This window comes from Micromys minutus (assembly GCF_963924665.1).
Source record: "Micromys minutus genome assembly, chromosome: 18".
Classification (NCBI taxonomy): domain Eukaryota; kingdom Metazoa; phylum Chordata; class Mammalia; order Rodentia; family Muridae; genus Micromys; species Micromys minutus.
The window spans coordinates 44,845,280-44,866,590 of record NC_137953.1 but is presented as its reverse complement, the minus strand read 5'-3'; the positions used below and the strand labels follow the sequence as shown (position 1 = coordinate 44,866,590).

The 21,311-nt window shown below is 47.6% G+C and overlaps 1 protein-coding gene across 1 annotated transcript; it reads right to left on the bottom strand.

Annotated features, from left to right (window-relative positions):
- Positions 1 to 5,095: 5,095 nt before the first annotated feature.
- On the bottom strand, positions 5,096 to 18,361 carry AKR1B1 (aldo-keto reductase family 1 member B). Its single transcript, XM_080932491.1, has 10 exons — positions 18,228 to 18,361; positions 13,842 to 14,009; positions 13,124 to 13,240; positions 12,130 to 12,207; positions 11,707 to 11,829; positions 11,201 to 11,307; positions 10,820 to 10,901; positions 10,231 to 10,314; positions 7,792 to 7,874; positions 5,096 to 5,498 (listed from the first exon to the last, which is right to left on the bottom strand). The coding sequence occupies exons 1-10, from the start codon at positions 18,291 to 18,293 to the stop codon at positions 5,456 to 5,458; spliced, it is 951 nt and encodes a 316-aa protein (XP_080788617.1). The 5' UTR covers positions 18,294 to 18,361; the 3' UTR covers positions 5,096 to 5,455.
- Positions 18,362 to 21,311: the final 2,950 nt, after the last annotated feature.

The following is a 21,311-nucleotide window of genomic DNA, read 5'->3' as shown; positions in this document are numbered from 1 at the left end:
CTCAGTGGTTAAGAGAAATAACCGTTCTTCCAGTGGTCCTGAGTTCAAATCCCAGCAACCATATGGTTGCTCACAACCATCTGTGATTAAATCTGGTGACCTCTTGTAGTGTGTCTGCAGACAGCTACAGTGTACTTACTTATAATAAATAAACCTTAAAAAAAAAAAAAGACCCATCCCACTGTGGGCAGCACCATTCCCTAGATAGGGCTATATAACCTTGGCTACTGGTGGCGTATTGGCCCTAGAAGCTTTATCTGCAAATGGGGTAAAACTTTCCTATCACTGTTAGAGGGTTTAGTGCATATTAACATATGTCACACTCATAAGGAATGAGCAGGCACCATTGCTAGTATTTATTGTCAACTCTCTTTAATTTTTGACGTGATTGTTTATTTTTTAAATTTTGACATGATTCAAATTTTCAGAATGCATTTAGGTAATAGGGAATAGTTTCTGGGTAATTTTGTTATAACCTGGTTTTGTTTAACAGTGATCAGAGATATGAACATGTTATCAGTTTTTGGCAATTTGTCAAGGCATTTTGGCCTAGCATATTCGTGATTTTCATAAACATCTTATTTATACTTAGACATGAGTTTTCCAAGAATAAGGTTAATAAAGATGTCATTCAGTTCTACACTCTAAGAATAATTTTGTCTTCCTAATGTAAGGAATGTATGTGGCTATCTGAGCAGGTGAGTAATTTAGATCTTTTGCTCACAATGACTCTTTTCCAAGTGTTTGCAAAATTTCCTCTTACACAGCGTTCTATTTTAGAATTTATAAAAATCTTATGAAGATAGTACCGCCAGTTACCAGACACCTCACACCTACTTTCCAGTTATTAACAAATGACTTGGCCTGGCTAGTGAGCCAAGGTCGATAAATTCATTAGTTGAGGTTTATGTCAATTTAGATTGCTGGGGCTCATTTCCTGTCTGGGAACTTCATCCATAGGCAATGAGTCTTCTTAGTCTGTTCTCAGTTCTTATCTTGATGACTCTGAGGACTGGTCATGTGTTTTAGAGGCTATCCCTGCTGCCATTTGTCTGTTTTGTTATGTTTAATTGGGTTTTTGTTTGGAGGAAGAATAAACTGAGTGTCCTGGCTAGTTTTGTGTCAATGTAACACACGGTAGAGCCATCAGAGGAAGGACCCTTAATTGAGAAAATGCCTCCATACGATCAGGCTGTAGAGCATTTTTTAAATATGTGATTGATGGAGAAGGGCCCAGCCCTTTGTGGACAATGGATTCTGTAAGAAGGCAGGCTGAGCAAGCCCGTAAGCAAGGCCATAAGCAGCACCCCTCCATGGCCTCTGCATAAGCTCCAGATTGCTGCCCTGTTTGAGTTCCTGCCCTGACTTCCTTCCATGATAACTGGAAATGTGGAAATGTAAGCCAAATAAACCCTTTCCTCCCCAAGTTTGCTTTTAGTCACGGTGTTTCATCACAGCAATGGTAGCCCTAGCTAGGACACTGAGTTACAGCCTCATCCTATCAGATGAAGTTATATATATATATATATATATCAACATGACCTGACACTGTGGATGTGAGCTTCGCCTACTGGTGATATGTTTATACGTGTAATCTACTGTAATTTTATTTTTCAAGGACTTCTTTTTATCACTTTAAATAATGTGTCTCTGTGGGCATGTGCCCATGGAGGTCAGAAGCATAAGATTCCCCGAAGCTGGACTCAGACAGTTGTGAACCACCTGATAAGGGTGCTGGAAAGTAAGCCAAGGTCTTCTGGGAGAGAAGTACATGCTTTCAACAGCTGACCTCTAGCCTCTGTGATTTTTATTTTAACCTAATTCCATAATATTATGATGCAATGTAGTAGACAGAAATCCAGAGGCCCAGATTCTGGGCCCATTTTACAGTAAACAGTGAGCTTTGATAAGTCACCCTCTGACCTTAGGGAGGTTGTTTGGTTTTGGTTGGTCCTAATCTGAACATATGTTCTTTAAAGGTCATGTACATGTGTATCAATGCTTCTAAGAGTCCTCTAAACAACATGCAGTTCTCAGGTTGTACGTTTTAGTATCTGGCTTAGTCAGGGTGTCTATTCCTACACAAACATCATGACCAAGAAGCAGGTTTGGGAGGAAAGGGTTTATTCAGTTTACACTTCCATATTGCTGTTCATCACCAAAGGTAGTCAGGACCATAACTCAAGCAGGTCAGGAAGCAGGAGCTGATGCAGAGGCCATGGAGGGATGTCACTTACTGGCTTGCTCCCCCTGGCTTGCTCAGCCTGCTTTCTTCTAGAACCCAGGTCTACCAGCCCAGGATGGCACCACCCACAATGGGCTGGGCCAGGGATGGCTCCACCCACAATGGGCTGGGCCCTCCCCCTTGATCACTACTTGAGAAAATGCCATACAGCTGGATTTCAGGAGGGCATTTCCCCAACTGAGGCTCCTTTTTCTGTGATAACTCCAGCTGTGTCAAGTTGACACAAAACCAGCCAGTACTGTATCCTCAAGGTGCACCCTATACACCAGGCTGGCCGGCCTATAAGGCATTGTGGAAATGGTGATGTATACCCTCTGGATGCTGTCGTAAAGGACACCCTTATGTTGAGGTCACATACTCAGGGAGAGTCAGCCATCATGCATGGACATTCCAGTAGCTTTTGCAAAAGGTACACATGATGGTTTGTACCTGCTTGGCCCAGGGAGTGGCACTATTAGGACGTGTGGCCTTGTTGGAGTAGGTGTGTCACTTTGGGCATGGACTTTAATACCCTCATCTTAGCTGGTTGGAAGCTACTCTTCTAGCGGCCTTCAGAGGAAGATGTAGAACTCTCAGCTCCTCCTGCACATCTGCCTGAACGCTGCTCCCATCTTGACGACACTAGACTGAACCTCTGAAACTCCTCTAAGCCAGCCCCAATTAAATATTGTCCTTAAAAGAGTTGCCTTGGTGATGGTGTCTGTCCACAGCAGTAAAACTCCTAGCTAACACAGTACATGAAGTAAGCAAGTGAGCACCTGTCTGTACCCAGCATCAACACGACTGGTTGAACGCCACCATGAAAGTAGATCCAGGCAAGAATCTCATAGTCACATCCTTAGACATTGTCGACCAATGAGAGACTCTGATCTAGCTCTGCCCCAAATTCCAAATACCAGCAGCTCTGTGAAATGAAAGTGTATCTATGTTTGCTAGACACACCAAAGGGGCTTTGGAACCGTGTTACAGATCCCTTCTGGGTAGGAGGCTTGGGGAAAGGATGCTTCTGGCTCCATGCCCAGGTTCCTCCTACTCGAGCCTTTATCTGCAGTTTATATATCCATCCGGGCAGAATTTCTTTTCAGAGTAATATCTGCTGCCAAAGCTAAAACCGAAAATGCTGGTCTAAAAAAAAAACACCTGATTACATGTTCTCTACAATCCTTACTATCTCTTATGTCCTATGCTTGGACTTAACCGAGCCTTATACATTTCATCCATGAAACAATCCTTATAAAAAAACACCAAAGGCAGCATTTTCTTTAGTATATATTCCTTGTGCCATTAAATAAAACCCTAGAGATGTAAACACAGTTCATCAGGAGCGGCCCCTTCCTGTGGTTGATTTCTGGCAGAGCCCAGACACAGACCTGGTGTTGTTTTTACAGGGGTAAGAGCCTTTCCTGGGTACAGCTCTACCTCTGTGAGCTACAAAGGGACTGTGGGTTTGCTTCTGTCATGTTTGGTTATGATGATGACATGAACATCAGAATAATGGCTGACACTTGTATTATTACATTTCTTCATGTGTGAGTGCACACACACACACTCATGGATGCCATGGTGTGCATGTGGAGGTCTCGGACACCTTGTGGGGAATCAGTTCTCCTTCCACCATGTATGTCCCAGAGATCAAGCTCAGGTTGTCAAACTTGTCAGCTTTACCTGTTGAGCCATCTCCCTTGGTCTGGCTGCCATGTCTGAAGAGCTGTATACACAATGCTTTAGAAGTTTAATATTCATGACATCATTTAATCCTTATGGTCACCCAAGGGAAGCATTTTATAGACTGAGAAGACAAAGGCTGATAGATTAAGTAACTTGCCAGTCAGAATAAGTGGAATTGTAGTTCAAAGAATATAGGTAGAGAAAACCCTTGGCCTTGAGGAACATGGGCTGCACAGGCGAACAAGCTCTTCTCGGGGTTTGAAATACACTGGAGGTTCATCTCCTCTTTCATTTACTGACAATGGTAAAGTTTTGTCTTAAAATGAAAATTCTCTTCTAGTGATTGTCCCCAAGTTTTCCAGTGTCTTCTGCTCAACTCTGAACCACCTAGAGAGGAGTATTAGCCACCTAAAAGCCTGATGGAGCAGGGCTCAGACCAAGAGCCACCCAGTAGCCTGTACAGGTGGAACTCTTGGCCCCAGATGCTGAGGTTCAGAACCTCATCCCTCCTCAGATGAGGCCTGGCAGCTGCTGCCACCAACTTCCTTCAGGGGGGGCATAAGTATTAGTAACACACAAAGCAGTCAGCAGACATGGTCATATGGGGTCTGGCTTTCTGAAGCCTCAGGTCACACTGTGTATCCTGTCTCTTCTGCTGTCACTGGAACCCCGGATGAGGAAATGATACCACAGAGATAAGCAAGAGCATCAGGTCCCCAAATCTGTAACTGTAGCCTCAGAATGTTCACCATATCCAGCTGATGCCAACCTTTTATGCCTTTCTTCTTATCTAGATGATGGGCTTCACAAAAGCTTGTTGCCCTCAGGTTGCCTTTTGACTCAGGCCTTCAGGACCACCCAGGTAAAATGTGACATCCAGGGGCTTTATGCCCTTGTAAAACGTCCTGACTGCAGTGACAATCACCCATTAGACGTGTAGAGCCTTAAAAACCTTGGGTATAACCCAACCAAGACTGCTCACTCTCCAGGCCCAGACACTCTGTGTTTGAGCTCACCATGTGATGCTACGCACCACCCAAACACTATGATGAAACGCTGGGGTAAAGTCCACGGTCTGTTCACAGTATTGGTCTGTGCTTGGCATTCAGGGACGGCAGGCTGGGTGTGGGACAGAAGGGGTCTACTGTTTCACAGAACAAGAACAAAATGGAATGCCGAATTCACAAAAGCAGTTTTTATTTGAGGCAAGGAGAAGCCTGACCCACAGGATGGCAGTTCTAAGCACTCAAATGTAAGTGTCGGTGGCACAGCCTGGGCTATAACTCTTGCTTCTCTTTGGTTGGAAAGGGTGCTTGTGTTAAAGTCCTTTAGGTAGGAAGAAGAAAGACCAAGAAAGGCTGAACAAACAGCTCCGCTACTGGTACTGCCCTGCAGATTCTACATAAACTAACAAACTCTCACTGTCTGGTCTGCAAGGTGCCACCCAGTGCAGAGGGACACAGGACACAGGACACTCGCAAGGGCAGATGAGGCAGAAAGAACAGGTATAAGCCTCTTGGGGCAGAGCAGGAATCCACAGCTTCAGACTTCGGCGTGGAAGGGGTAATCCTTGTGTTTGGCACAACTGTCAGAAAAGAGCACATACGATTTACAAGTTAGAGACTTCCAAAAATGAACTGGGTTCACTTACTTATTTATGGTATGTATGTGTGTGGGTGTGCACATGGTTGGATCAGAGGACAACTTGTGTGAGTTGCTTCTCTCCTCCCATGTGAGTCCTGAGAACAGAACTCTGTTCATCCCCAGGACTGATGCCCTATGTCTGAACACTGAACTATCTTGGCAGCTCTCAAGGAAAAATCTTGTAACAAGTCACCACCACACAGAAAGGGATGTCTCATTGTGAACTGAGCCAGTCTTAGAGCCTCCTGATCACACATGTGCAGCCGAGACAGCTGCTCAGCCTCTGGACCCTGGTTTTGTGATGTCATGAACCAGCATGCACATGATAGGCTGCACTGAGCACTAGCCTGGAGCACACTGGGCAGCAAGTCCTGCCTCCTGGGAACTCTGCCGAGCTGGCATGATCATACAGCATCATGTCATCTTTTCGCTGTCTTTTAAGGCAGGGCCTGGTGTGTCTGGGATGGCCTCAAGCATGCTGCTTAGCAGAGGATGACCTTGAAGTTCAGATCTTTCTGCCTCCAACTCCCAAAAGCTGGGATTACTGGCACCACACCCAGTTCATTTTATCAGGACCAAAGGAACAGAGATAATGAAGCAATAGACATTTATGAACTGTAGGTTGCTAAATCCTGAAGGGCAAGTCAGGCAGCCAGCCACTCCCAGAAAGGGAGAAGATACCTCTGTGGTATCTGAAGCTGGGGACTTACTGCAGGAACAGGGCTGGCATGACGCCAAGGTTCAGGGTCTATTTGGTTGGGCCAGTGGCTTGTAATGGGGACAAAATGGCAAGAACACTTGAAAAACTAGACAAAACCTGAATATACACGTGTGTGTGTGTGTGTAAGTGTGTGTATGAGTGTGTATAGGTGTGTGTGTGTGTGTGTATGAGTGTGTGTGTGTGTATATGAGTGTGTGTAGGTGTGTGTATGAGTGTGTGTGTATATGAGTGTGTGTAGGTGTGTGTGTATATATATGAGTGTGTGTAGGTGTGTGTGTGTGTGTGTGTGTGTGTGTATGAGTGTGTGTGGATCACACACACACAAAAAAGATCAGAGATAATACCACTAAGTCCCAGATGGCTCTTGCTCTCTGGAAGGTAAATCAAATATAAGAAAGGTCGTTTCTTTCTTAATCACATCAAGTTAAGAAAGGTTGTGTTACTCCTCAGAAGATGCGTATGAAGTTGTCTTTCTCTTCTAGAATCTATCCGCAGCGCAGGCTCAGTGGAACCGTGTGTGTTCGTATGTGGACAGTTAGGAAAAGCTTGCTGGGAGCACCAGAGTCAGCCTCTCCCCGAACCCCAACTGCAACCCACGCCAACTCAGGACTGCTAATGCACAGTCTTGCGGGGCGCAAAGGAGGCAATCGGATAGAGGATTTGCTATCCCAAGGCTCGGATGTCAACATCAGCAGTACCAGGGAAGATGCAGGGTCAAGTGACTACCACAGGCTCTAGGGACAGAACGGATCCCACAAGCAGGGGATGCACCGCTCTCCTGCCCATTAGATCCAAAATAAAAAGTGATTTTCACGTTAAAAGGTTAAGTGTCCTTAGTGTAATGTTAGAAAGGGTCCTGTTCAGAGCCATGGGCTGGCTCTGTTTACAGCTTACTTAGAAGCTGAGGGCCCTGGGAAAGCAAACCAAATGGCTTAAAGTGCCTAAGGTATCGAGGTCGTGGCTGTCACCACCATGCAGACAGAGCCATGCAGATGGCAAGTGAAAGCAGCGGTATGAGTGAGAATCAAGACGATGCAAAGCAAATGCATCCCCAGGGATTCAGAATCTAACTCCCATTTCAGGGGGAAGGCAAGAACTAGCAAAGGCAAAGCCGAAGGGCCTTCGGGACTGAGTGACATTACAGCCAAGGGTGCTGTGTCAGAGCGGGAGCCACCCTGAGCCCAGCACCAGGGTCTTCCCACCAAACGCCTTACTAGGGTCATTAAGTCAGTCAAGTCATACAAGAACTCTTCTAGGAAGGTGGGTACCGGTTGAGCCCCTGGGATTACCTGAGTTCAGAAAAGCGACTAAAATTTCAAAGTTGGGCCAATGGTGCTCCCAGGCAGGTCTCTTGACAGCTACCCTCCCCTGACCGTGCTCTGTATGGATTAGGAGACACGGCCTGTGTGAGAGCAGGGTGGGCTGCAGGAGGCCAGGCCTCTGGGGCCTGAGAGACAGACGCCCGTACTCTAAACACTTGGTGACGCAGAAGAGATGCTGCGTTGGACCTCACCTCATCAAGGCGCACACCCTCCAGTTCCTGTTGTAGCTGAGTAGAGTAGTCATGTCCTCGCTGCCCAGCTCAAAGTCAAAGACCTTACAGACAAACACGGAAAACAAAAGAGGAAAGCCAGTAAGCTCCGTAATAAAACAGACAGACCATCAAGTTTCAGACGGCCCCCACTGCCTGGAGTGCAGGGCAGGAGAGCCCCCGGGACTTCAGGGGAGATCGTTAATTACTACACAAGGTGCAGGCTTGTGGCTGTATCTGAAATGGCCTCTCCCTTCCAGGATTTCCAAGCAAAGGGCGCTGTTCAGTCAATCCCGTCAGGCAATAAGCACCAGGGGCAATGTTACCAAGTCACCGGCTCCATTCCCCAGGAAGGATAAGAACCAGGGGCCTCAACAGCTGGAACACCCACTAATCCGGGTACTGCGCTGTAAGGACAGTCTCTGGCTGTCACCAGCAATGCACCCCAGCTGGGGACCGAAGGATAACGCCTCACGGATCCATGTGTGGGACGGCCCAAGAAACTATGTCAGGCTTTGACATACAGAGCAAGAACGGCAAACTGGGGTAACTGCATGGCTTCCATGAGACAAAAGAATGAACACAGGAATGTGCAACAGGCCCTAGACCTTAGCACAGGGATTTCATGACAGAAGGACATGCAGGTCATCAGCCAAAGGAAGACTTAATCTAGCTGTTAAATTTCAAACCCGGGGCCCGAGGCTAAGGTGCCTATCTGATGTAGCAGAGCTGACCTTCAGGTTTACCAATACCCTCAGTCCCTACCAATTACAGGGTATGACGGCCACATCCCACCACACCCCGATCTCTCCAGTGCTCTGCTGGCCTTCCCTATGCAACCCAGACATTTCCATCACTACCCCTTTCTCCTTTTGTACCTCTGGCCTCCTGGCTGCTGTACTTGGTTCCCCTCTCCTCCTTCCCCTCTCCTCCCACACACGGTTCAGGGGCAAGCATGTCCTTTCCTTTCCATTTTTTTGTTTATTTTTAATTCACATCAAAGTCCATAGTTCTGTAAAAGTCTCTTTCAGCTTCTGTAGTTCTGCCTGGCTAACTGTTCCTGTTAGCTGAGGTGTGTCACTTCTGGCTAACTGTTCCTGTTAGCTGAGGTATGTCACCTCTGGCTAACTGTTCCTGTTAGCTGAGGTGTGTCACCCAAGATGTGGTTTTGTGCTTAAACCCTGAGAAAGGCTCGGGGCTACCCTGGGATCCCAAACACCCAGTGTGGTCACAGACTGGCTAATAAAGACTTTCTATTGGCTTAAACTCGTATCTGATTAGTCTTCTCTTGTGGATACCCACAACAGAATATAGTAAAGACGTTAGGAACATGGCGGACATGTAGACTAGTAGGCCAGATGGCCTTGGGCAGCACTGGGGCTGGGAAATGGAGCTCTGCCCAACAACCCATTCCACTTGGCACGTTCTGATCCCGAGCTGTGTAGGACTAGACTATGCTATATTCTCTTGTGATTGCAGCCATGGAAAAATGAGCAAAGAATGCACAGTAAGATGAAAAACAAACAAACACTAGGTTAGTGTTTTAAGATTTGTCACCTGCAGTTTTCTCTTTCTTTCCTTCCTTCTTTCATTTTCACGACAGTTTCTCTGTGCAGCCCTGGCTGTCCTGGAACTTGCTCTGCAGACCAGCCAGGCTGGTCTCAAACCCACAGATCCACCTGCCTCTGCCTCCCAAGTGCTGGGATTAAATGTGTGAACCACCACTGCCTGGCTACATTTTCTTTCCTAATACTTTAGAAATGAAATATGACGTGAGGTATTATCCCATTTCTAGCAGGACAGGTCTCTCCACATCTTTACACAGTAAGTGGGTACGGTCACGAGGGTGAGGTAGGATTAGTAGCTTACTATGTCTAACTATGTCTTCAGGACCACTCTACTGCCCCTTGTGGGCTATATGGGGCTGATTTTGAACCAGACCTCAACAGAGCATCCCTTTGCTTTGCCAGGACAGAGGCTCAGGTGGTACCAGGACCATCCTGGTACAGTGCCTCTCACCAGGCAGCCTGAGCTGCAGTGGTGCTGTGGTGGTGGTGCTGTGGCGGTGGTGTGGTGGTGGTAGTAAGGTATTCTTAATGCCTACACTCTGGTGCCTAAGCATTCCCACCGGTTCACAACTGCTTAGGCACTTAAAAGAGCCAGTGGATTGATGTATGTCCTGGATGTCCACGGACCCGCCACCAGCACAGCAGTGTTTTCTGAGTGTTCACTGTGACGTCTGTGCACTTGCTGTGAGTGCACCATGAACGTTAAGTGTCATTACACCCTCACCGCAGGCATTACTGAGTGCAGTCAAGTGACTTGCTCGCAATCACACAGACGGGAAAGAACGAGAATCCTGAGAACACCCGTGGCCAACCTACTATGGAGGAAAGTCAGGCCTGGCAGCTGGGATCTTACCTTAAAGTTCTCAGCAATGCGTGCTGGTGTCACAGACTTGGGGATCACTACCAAGTTCCTCTGAATGGGGAACCGGATCAGCACCTGTGGACCAAGAGATGTGGAGTGTGTACACATACTGGGTGATCTCACACTCTGTAACTGCACAGGTAAAGAGGTTTTGAGATGCTGGGTGACAGCCACGAGCTGGTCCAAATAACGTCCTGCTCTATCGGTGGCTTCAGCCATATCACAAGGCCACAGGAAGTCCCAGACTGGGACTCACACTATCCACAGGAGAAGGAGAACATCTCCCAGACTGCAGATGGTAAGAGCTCTTTTATTTGTACAGGGATGAGCAACCCAGTACATGCTGGGTGGATGTCTGTGCTGCCCACAGAGGCAGTGCGGTCAGGCACTATTGTGCTAAGACCATGTGTCTCTTACTTTTCTAAATTTTTGATCTGTGCCCTTGAAATTGCCTTCTAGGACTCCAAGCCACACGCCCACAGAGGGCTACACAGGCTCAGCCCCTCCACTCCGGACCAACAGGGATCACCAGGAGCTGCAGAATTCAGGCAACAGTCACAAGTGCCGGAAGCATCCATACCTGGGCTGTGGTTTTATTGTACTTGGCTGCAATTGCCTTGATCCTGGGATCCTCCAAGAGAGAAGGGTCTTCAGGCTTGGCCCTGGAGCAGAGAGATGATGAAATCAAGTCTCGTCACTGCCACCCAAGACAGTTGCCACCCTTCCCTGATCCTCCCACTGATTCCCTGGGTGGTTGGTCAGACTCCTAGACCGAAGCTGGGTTATGATCCATCTGCCGACCCTTTGCAGAACATCCATCTTGCTCCTAGAAACATCAAGCTCCCAGGAAGGCCAGAGGCCCCAGAGAAGGTCTACAGGCAGCACAGAAGCATTCTCTGTGACAACCAATCATTCCCTTTGGTTATACCTAATCTCCAACAGGGAGCCCACAGAAGCTTACCAGGGCCTGTCAGGAGAACCAAGGGGACTGTATGCAGTCACGACGATGCCTTTGCAATGGCAGTACTCAATCAGCTTCTCCTGAGTGAGGTACGGGTGGCACTCAATCTGCAATACAAGCAGGAGGATGACTGTGGCAACAGACATAGGTTTATGTGATGTGGTCAATGTCCCTTTTCTCCCCACACAGAAATGTCTGCCTACCAGATAAGCTGGAACAACTCTCCACATTTCCCAGCCGATGGCCTTCACATTAAGAACAATAATAATTTTGTTGCTTATGCTCTAGGGCCATAAAGCTGTAAGGCATTCGCTGGCCTTGGCCATTTATCAATAGATAGAAGGCTCTCTCACTAGCTGCCCACGGCTCATGCCAGAGGCACGTCTTTGCTGACTGGCCTCAAATCCTATCCCTGCAAAGCAGTATCTGCCATGATAAATCCTGGCCACTCCCTGGGCCATGTGGTCCACAGGTAAGAGCCAGGACAAGCTGGTAAAACAGCTTACCTGGTTAACGGCAGGCTTATATTTTAAGCCAGGTTTGTTCAAGATCCTCTCAATCTGAAGAGGGTTGAAGTTGGAGATACCAATTGCTTTTACTAAACCTTCATCCACGAGTTGTTCCATAGCCTAAAAAGAAAAGGGAGATCTATCTGGGTACTAAATGAACCCCAAAAGGACAAGGACCAGAGCATGTTTGTGTCCAGAAATTTAACAGATGTACCCTCCCATCCACAGCCAGAACCTTTTATTTTTCAGAATCCACAAGAATCTTGAAAACTAGACTGGCTTTCATGAGACTTACAGACAGACACAGAGACAGAATGATCTATGCACAGGAATACATGGCAGAGCAGACAACTCACACTTGGCTCACACACAATAACAGGGAACCAGCAATAAACACGGGCTCAGCCAGGGTCATCTTACCGTCCAAGTGTCCACAAAATCGGTGTCACTAGGAATCACGTTTCCTGATGCATCCAGTGGGAAGTAGTCTGGCCCAGGCTGTCAGTAACAAGCGTACACAAACACAAATCATTAGTGACACTTCTTCACAGACCTCTAATCTCACAGCATTACAAACACTGGAAGACAGTAAGATCTGGTAGCCAAGGGAAACCAGAAAGTGACCCCGATGGGAATCCCTGTCATGACTGGAGCTCTGAGGGCGTCAGATGGAGATTCGGACACTTACAAGTATGGGAGCATGCCTGCATGGGGAAGGGTGTGTAGGCCGGGCAGGGAAACTCAGGCCGGGTCTCAGTGTCTCTCGGGCACATGGAGCTGTCACCCTGACTATCTCTCTCTGGCTTGTCAGGGAAAACAAAGGGTGAAAACCAAGTGCCTCAGGCCCCAAGAGACCACAGAGAGCTTGAACTGAGTTGTACAGTGAAACCCATGACCTTTCAATCGGGTCACCATGCAGACAGACATACAAGCCATGGGGTAGAGGAGGAAAACGTGATTCTGAGTTCTGCAGCACAGAGAACCAGCTTGTGAGCGTGTATTCACACAGATGAGGATGGCATGAAATGGAAGTACAGACACACACATGTATGAGCATCGACAGCATGCACCGAGAGGAGAAAACACGGCGGGGCTGGCACTACAACCGTGTGCCTTAGCAGGAACGACTGTAGCCATGTCGGCTATATTTATTGCAGTTTGAAATTCTAGAGGTGCTGAGGGAAAATGGTGGTGTACCCCAAACCTAAAGGCGGCATCTAAGCCACCAGTGGTCTTGACAGTGCAGAAGAGGCCTGAGGATGGTTTCTAACACATTCTGCGTGATGACACTGATGGTGGTCCAAGGCCCATGCCCCATGCAGCAGAGACAAGGTGAGTCACGCACCTATAATGTGCTAATGAGAAAATGAAGGCTGTACCTGAACTACAAGATCCAACCCAGTGTGGCCCTCACCTTGAAGCCCGTTGGCCAGTGGATTAGGTAGAGATCCAGGTAGTCCAGCTGCAGGTCGCTCAGTGTCTTCTGGCAGGCTCCTTTCACCAGGCTCTTGTTGTGGAACGTGCACCACAGCTGCAGCCAGCAAAGGCACACTTATTCCTGCCATGCAAAGTCGCTTCCTGCCTGGGAGCCACAGCGCTCCAAGGCAGAGGAAAGGCTCTCCTCTCCCCATAACCATGATGCTACGAGTAGCTGGAGTTTCCAGTTCATACTGTGGATCCCAACTTCCCAAAGGCAAGTGGGGTGGTCAGCTCAAGAGCACCTCACAGAGACCAAACAAGGCATGACAATAGATCAGGAGATGCTAAACACGTGCTCTAGGTCTACTTCCCTGCCAATGGTCCATGTGGAGCCAGCATCACCCTCCAGTCTGAGCTCCTTTGTGCATGCACAGCCTCTAGCTAAAACTAAAGGCCAGCAGTGAAACCCAGTTTGTAAAGGGAACCAAACTCTATCCCTGAAGTCACTCCTCACAAAGGGTGAGTAAACCCTCAACCAGTCTCACCAGCACAGGGCTCTAATTACGTGTCCAACAAAGAGATGCAAAGGTGGACAGGCAACGGATCTGCCCCACCCAGAGCTAACTGCCATCATGTCAAGGGTGGACCTGACTGGCAGCTGGGTCCTGCTGCCTCGGAGTGAACTGGAGCCCAGCATCCTCACAGATTGGTACCTTGCTGACGATGAAGAGATCCTGGCGCTTCACCACCTGCTCCTTGAGCTTCTCCTGGAGGGCCACGCCCACCTCCTTCTCATTCTGGTACACCTGGGCGCAGTCAATGTGCCGATACCCCATGTCAATAGCAACCTTCACAGCCTCAGTCACCTGGCCAGGAGGAGACTGAAAAGGAAGGGAGAAAAGTCATTCCACTCAGAACCAGACAGGGCTGTGCCTGCACAAATGCACGGAAGAACAGTGGAATGAGCAATCCGGATCAGGCTCCTGTTCTGAGGTCAGGGTGACCGGCACAGCATTTCTCCTCAGGAGACCGTGCAGCCACTTGCCAGCAGCACAGATAATCAGAAGCCAGGTAAATTCTAGTACTCTGAAGGCAGAGGTGCGAACGCTGCTGTGAGGTTTAGGGAAGCCTGGGCTACACAGTGAGGCCTTGGCAAAAAAAAAAAAAAAAAAAAAAAAAAAAGGAACTAGCTGGGATCTATGTAATAAAGGGGTACCATGTCATTCAAATAGTTCACGGTATTTATCATAGACCAGGAGCTCAACTGCCTCTGACCCAGGAGGTAGACCAGACAGATGGCCTCTCAAGGTAACAGCAGACAGAAGAGAGTAGAAAAAGAAGATGGATCCTTGGAAGATTACCACGGAGTCCCATAAGGAGCTCCACAAGTGGGAAGCCTGGACACTGAGGAGGAGGAAGGCCCTGCTTGGCCCAGAGCTTCACCCCACCCCCACCCCCAACCTGCACAGCACAGTTCCCCAGCCTAACAAGACACAGAGCTGGGAACTGCTGAATGAACACAGCACATTCCTCTGGCGAGCTGGGGCAGAAGCAGATGAAAACCAAAACTCCCCAAGGCCACCAGCAGCCACCAACATCTGTTTTATCTGGAACCTTGTGAACCGAGCAGTCAGGGGATAAAACAGCAATCACTAGAACAAGCCCATGGCTGTAGTGCTTGCTCCTCACCGTGCAGGGAGGAATCTGCCTGGTGGAGGGGCCACGCCATTCTTAGAACTGAGTTATCTTTGACCTTTAGACTGTTCGGCACCCCCTCATTTCCCTGTAGGACTAAGAGTGCGCCTGTAGCTTCTCCACAGGCTCCTTCTGTGGTTAAAGGAACTATCTTGGCTCTCCCAGCACAGGCTATCTGAGAACCCAGACATGACCATGGCTGATATTAGCTATGAGAAAAAAAGCAAATCCCTGCCCAAGAAAGACAGCACAAGAGGGGCATGGTGAGTTGGGGTTCTCCTGCCTTTGGACATACGATGAACTTATGGCAGGATCCAGGGTGCTTGTGTTGACTCTTTTCTTAGAGGCCTTTCTGCTCGCCTTGAAGTAAGCCCACTTAGGGCTTGGCAGCCCATGTCTTTGGATAGAGTACTAGGCACAAGGTCCAGGCTGGGCAAAGCCACACAACACCTGCCACAGCCACTCATGCATAAGCAGGAACATGATGTGAGCCAGGCTGTGGCACTCCATTCTAGGACCTGCTGACCCGCTAAGAAAACGTCCTGGAGTCGTTTGCTGGGAAAACAAGGGCTTGCAACTCCTTGAGAGAATGGGGTCTCAAGTGCCTGAATTCTGGTAACCTAATTAATAACCCCGAATGGAATCCCAATCTTGAATCTAGTGACTATCATGGCTGTACCCAATGGGCTCCCACCCCTCCCCCAACTTCTCTTTGTTTTCTGCTTAAGGTTAACCTGGCTTTTCTGTTCCTCAGAGCTAGAGCACAGACCGTACTAAGCAATACTGTGGAATGACTGACACCAAACCGAAATCCACAGAAAACAATCTGTGCGGTGTTTTCAAGGGAAGACAAAGACAGAAAGGGTCAAAGTGCAGGAGGCCAGGGGAAAAATGCTACCCCCAGGGCTTCTTCCCCATACTGGGTTACATGTGCCACATCCCTAAGTCTCTGACAGAAACCCACAGAATGCTCTCAATGTGCTCCCCAGGGCTAGGGCACTCCCCATTGTTGGATTCAGAGAAATGAGTCTCACTGGTTTTGATGGTATAAGTTCATCTCACAGTTCAAAAACTGAAACAGTAACTCCACGAGATGAAGACTCTAGAATGACCCTGTTCCCAGCCTCAGAACACTGAGAGCGCATAGTGTAGAGCAGCACTAATAGAGCATGCTCTACTGTAATCGATTAATAAAGCTGTCCTGATTTTAAGACACATCTCCACTCCGTAGAGATGTAGATCCAGCACTGGCCCTGCACGGGTGAGATATATTTGATTAATTTTCTGATCTTAAAGACGGAAGGGCTGAAGAGTGTAGCCTGGTCACTAGCAGGCGACCAAGACACCAAACTCCTACTACAGTGTCCACAGCACTTCTCCCAGTCCTCAGGATCTGGGACTGTCAGCGAAGGCTTGCTTTAGCCCACGAAGTGCCAGGAAGACCCTTGCAGTTTTCTCCTAAGGAGACAATGGCCATGTCCTTCAAAGAGTTTCAACTAGGTCAAAACATCATCAGAAAAAGGACCTGAATCAGGTCAGCTCTGCCTTAAAGGCTTCCTGACCATACAATACTTAAACGGTATTTTAATACAGCACTCACTGTATATTTAGTGTGCACTTAGAGTCCAGATGGCAGGCAAGCTGGCCAGGAGGAAACTCCATGCAAGTAAGAGTGTCTCCCAACTGCCTGAAACCCTCACCTCCCAAGGAAAGGGAAGAGTGGACCATACCGCCTGTGAGAGTCCTGCTGTGGTCTGTGGGGTACCGCATAGCCTCAGACATGGTTCCATGAGAACAAGAAACCACCCACACCCTCTGTGACCGTCACAGTGACTATATTACACTGTGCCGTCTCTGATGGAACACCATACCGATGCAAGGAAAGTATTAAGTTCATATGCTCTTTTCAAAGGGGAATCTGGAACTCTCGACTATCCTCCTGTCTCACTGTTACCCTTCCTCCTTCCACACTCTACGCCAACCTTCCCACCCCTACCACCTCCCCACCCCCAGACACAGGCGGACATTTTCTTCACCTCACCCTAACTCTAATGTGACTTTTGGATCCATCCTGTGAGCCAGGCACTGTTGGAAGTGACAGAAGTATCTGTGAAGAAGTCAGAACGATCTATACCTACAAATGTATACTATTTTAAACAATCACCCAGCTTTCTGGGGCTGTTGCTCCTAATTTACCTGAGAACTTATCTCAAGATGCTGTCCTGTCAGATGATTTTCTAAAGTTATGAGCTTGGTTTTTAGAGAAATGGGACAGAACTAAAGTATCAGCATCCTACCCATATTGAGGGTTGTGCATTACTTACGAAACTACTGTAGTTATGTGTGCCTGTGTGTGCTGTGTCCATTCGCTGTGCTTACCACAGCAGAGAAACCATCTTTCTTATCATTCTGGCACCACGGTTGTAATTCAATCACACCTTTACAGGCACCAAAGACCCTTACTTGCTAACCTACTGGCTGAGAAACACGTTCAGAGAATGACAAGTCTATGAAGGGATTCTTGCTCCCTATGTACATTACCCATTTTAACGGTACTTTGGGTAGAAACAGACTGCCCGGTTTCAAACCATCTGAACTCAACCCTGAATGGTTCTCTTTCCTCCACTGTGTCTAGGTGCTTTCTGCCCAGGTCCACCCGTACTCAAGGTTCTTGAAGATCCAGGTCATACAGAGCCTACAACTACCTTACAAGGAGCTTAAGAATTAGGTAAGGCTTTTCTGCGTCAGCAGTGCCACCAAAACTAGTTCCTTGGTTACCAAATAATCAAATCAGTTATAATTTTTAGTTTTTAATTACCGGTTCTTTTTGTATTTCACTCTGATGTATCGGGCCCTCTTCTCAACCCTGCTTTGTTGTGTTGGTTTTTTTTTTTTTTTTTTTTTTTTTTTCTTTTTGGGTGGGTGGGGTTCCTGCCTGTAGCACTCTTTTCAGTGGGTGGCACCCTATAATATGGAAGCCAGATTAATTCTCAAGGAGTTCCGCACCGTTAAGTGCTGCGCTCTGCAACTTAGGGGACAGAGAAACAGGCTGGTTCCTGGCAAACTCACGCCTCTTAATTTAATTATCGCAGGCCCATTGGCCCAATTAGCTCATTACCGAGAGGAAAACAATTGTGCCAACTGAGGTCAACTCATTCCTGAGACCGGGGCGCCACAGGTGCCAGGGGACAAATCTAAGGGTTTGCTTAGGTCCCTCTCACCCGGGTCCCCGTGGGTGTGTCTCCATCTGGGATGCCCAAGGGGACACGCGCACTGCTGGCCCGGAGCCCACCCGCGGGGCCGCGGCCCGATGCGCACACAGGCCCCGCCACCCGAGCCCCACTCTGCGCAGGCCGCTCCGGGTCACCCAGCCGGTGGCTGGCCGCGCCCCGATGCGCACCTACCTTCCAGGTGCCCAAGCCCAGGATGGGCATCTTGGCGCCGTTGTTGAGTTCCAGATGGCTAGCCATGATCGCTGAACTTTACAGAGGCGGACTGGCAACTGTGCAGCGCAGGCTCCAGCGTGCCTCTTTAAATAGTCCCAACGGCCCGCAGAAAGGACGCCTATGATTGGCGCACGGCTGAGAGACGGCGCCTTCTGATTGGTCACTGCCGCGGTCCTTAAGAGATCCGTGCGGATGCTTCTTTCCCTAGGTCCTAGTGGCGCGGAATTCCCCAGCTGCTCTGCCTGCGCCCCACGTGGCAGAGTGCTTGCCTGCTGTTGTACCACCAGACTGAATGGTCTGAAAATAACCTGCAGATAAGGAGACTGGGGGAAAGTTTTGGTTTCTTTTTAGAGCTCAGAAGAAGACGCTGGCGTCTTTTCTAATCTCAGAATGACAAATCCTACACGTCTTGTTTTGAATCTGATGGAGCAGATGTCAGGAGTATTTAAGAACTTTTTTTCTTAGATTAAAAGTTAAGCTTCAGGTGTATTTAAGCACCCCCGCTGTTAAAACGATTGTAACCAGGTTTGCAGAATACTACGAAATACTTTGTAGTAGCTTTCTACCACCACCAGTGCCTGAACATGCTCAGTCTGGTTCAAAAAGCACTGATGCAAAATCCAGCAACCGTTAGGTCATGAAACCCTCATAAGCTTAATCTCTGGGTCATACATAAATAATTTTGGATAGTAAGGCCGCTGAACAGCAGGTTCTAGGATAGACAGTTAGCCAAACTCGGGAAGAAAAGTAACCAGGCAGACTCCATAGATAGGAAAAGTCTAATCTCATACGGCGATGATTCCAAATTAGGAGGCACGAAGTAAATTAGCCAGTTGTATTGGGAAGAAAAACAAAGACTTTTCCTAAAATAATCCGAGTTGCCCCAAGAACTATGGCAACAATTTTGGCTGTCTTCCAACATCCCTCTGCGTGATGCTCTCTTTTGTCTCCTGTTGGGTCATGCACCAGTCACCCCCTGATTATGCAACATGGACAAATGCATCTGCTGAACAATGAGTCAGAAACCCCACCTCTCCAAGTCCATTCTAGTGATTTTCCAGTCGGTGCCCTCTTAAAAAGTGGCACTCCTCCACTCCCATCCCAGGAAAATTTATAAAGAACAGATATTTTCCACTTGAATTTTATTAAATAATAAATCCAACCCCCACAACTGTTGGCATGTGGCAATTCTGGTGTGATTTTTCTCTAAATAATAGAATTTGAATTTGAGTCTTGTGCTGGGGATGTGGTGGTTTTCGTAAGATATCAGGTACCTGGCACCTACCTCTTGTCCTCTGTGAAGCCCCTCTTAGCATAGAGACTTCTCTGCTGTTTGAACCTCCTGGATCCAAACACAAAGGGCTGATGTCTTGTGAGATGATGTGCTTGCTCTGTGTAGCAGCCCACGTCTCTTTCATTGGCATTCAGAAAAATAATGGGAAAAGGACTGAGATGTAGTAGTTAACCTGGTTGCTTAAGGAGATGGTGTCTCAAAAGAAAAGGGGGCATGCCACCACCAAAGCATGCAGGGACAGGTAGTAGAACAGGAGAGACATTACCACTTAGGGGAATGCACTACCTAGTAAAGCTTTGTTACTGAAAAATAAACTAACTATAAAGTTTGATCCTCTGAGACTCAGTATTTTGCCTGGGCTATTCAAATGTAGAAAGACACTCCCATGGAATTCTCCTGGCAATCTCTGTCCCCAAGTTAAGACACTGTTACAATAGTCTCCTGGTAACTGAGGTTGCCCCCAAAATCTTTGCAAAATTTATTGGGCATGTATCAAATTCTTCTTTAAAGAAGAACATAGCTGGGCGGTAGTAGCATATACTTTTGATCCTAGTAACCAGGAGGCAGAGGCAGGCAGATCTCTGTGAGCTCCAGGCCAGCCTGGTCTGCAGAGAGAGAGAGTTCCAGGACAGCCAGGGCTTTTACACATAGAAACCCTGTTTCAAAAAACAAAACAAACAAAAAATGTTAACCAAATAAGAATATAGGCAGGTGCAGAGAGATGGCTCTGTGGTTAAGAACACTGACTGCTCTTCCAGAGGTCCTGATTCAATTCCCAGCAGCCACATGGTGGCTCACAACCATCTGTAATGGGAGCTCATGACCTCTTCTGAAGTCAGCTACACTGTTTGCAAATATATAAAATAAATAATTTTTTTAAAAAAAGAATATAGGCAGAGATGATAGAGCAAGCTTTATTTACAGCACTCTGAGGTCAAAGGCAGAAAGGTCTCTGTGAGTCCCATAGAAACCCCTATACATAAAACAACAAAATATAATGCAGCACAGCACAATAAAAACCCAGGGCTGGGGACATAACTCAGCAGTTACTAGCACGGCTGCTCTTCCCAGAACCCAAATGAGGATTACATTACCTATAACTACAGTTCCAGAGGATCCTGATCCTTCTGGATTCTACAAGCACCTATACGAATGTGGTATATATTCATATGCACACACACACACACACACACACACACACACACACACACAAACACATGCACATAGTTAAATAAACAAAAATCTTTAAAAATATATTTTTAAAAAAGACAACCTCAGGCTTTGCCAGATCATGACAAATACAGAGGCAGATGCTTGTAGCCAACCACTGACCTGAGCAAAGGGTCCCCAATGGAAGAGTTCAAGAAAGGATTGAAGGAGCTGAAGGGCATTGCAACCACATACGAACAATAATACCAAACAACCAGCACTCCCAGGGACTAAAGCCCTATCCAAACAGGACATGGATGGACCCATGGCTCCAGCTGCATATGTAGCAGAGGATGACCTTGTTGGGCGTTAATGGGTGGTGAAGCCCTTGGTCCTGCTAAGGCTTAGATCAGATGCTCCAGTGTAGGGGAGTGTCAGGGAGGGAATTGGGAGGGGATGGTGGGACACTTTTATAGAAGCAGGGGGAGGGGTAGGGATAGGGGATTTATGAAGGGGAAACAGGGAAAATGGATAACATTTAAAATGTAACTAAAATATGTCCAATTTTTTAAAAAGGACAACCTCTTTATAGCTGTCAA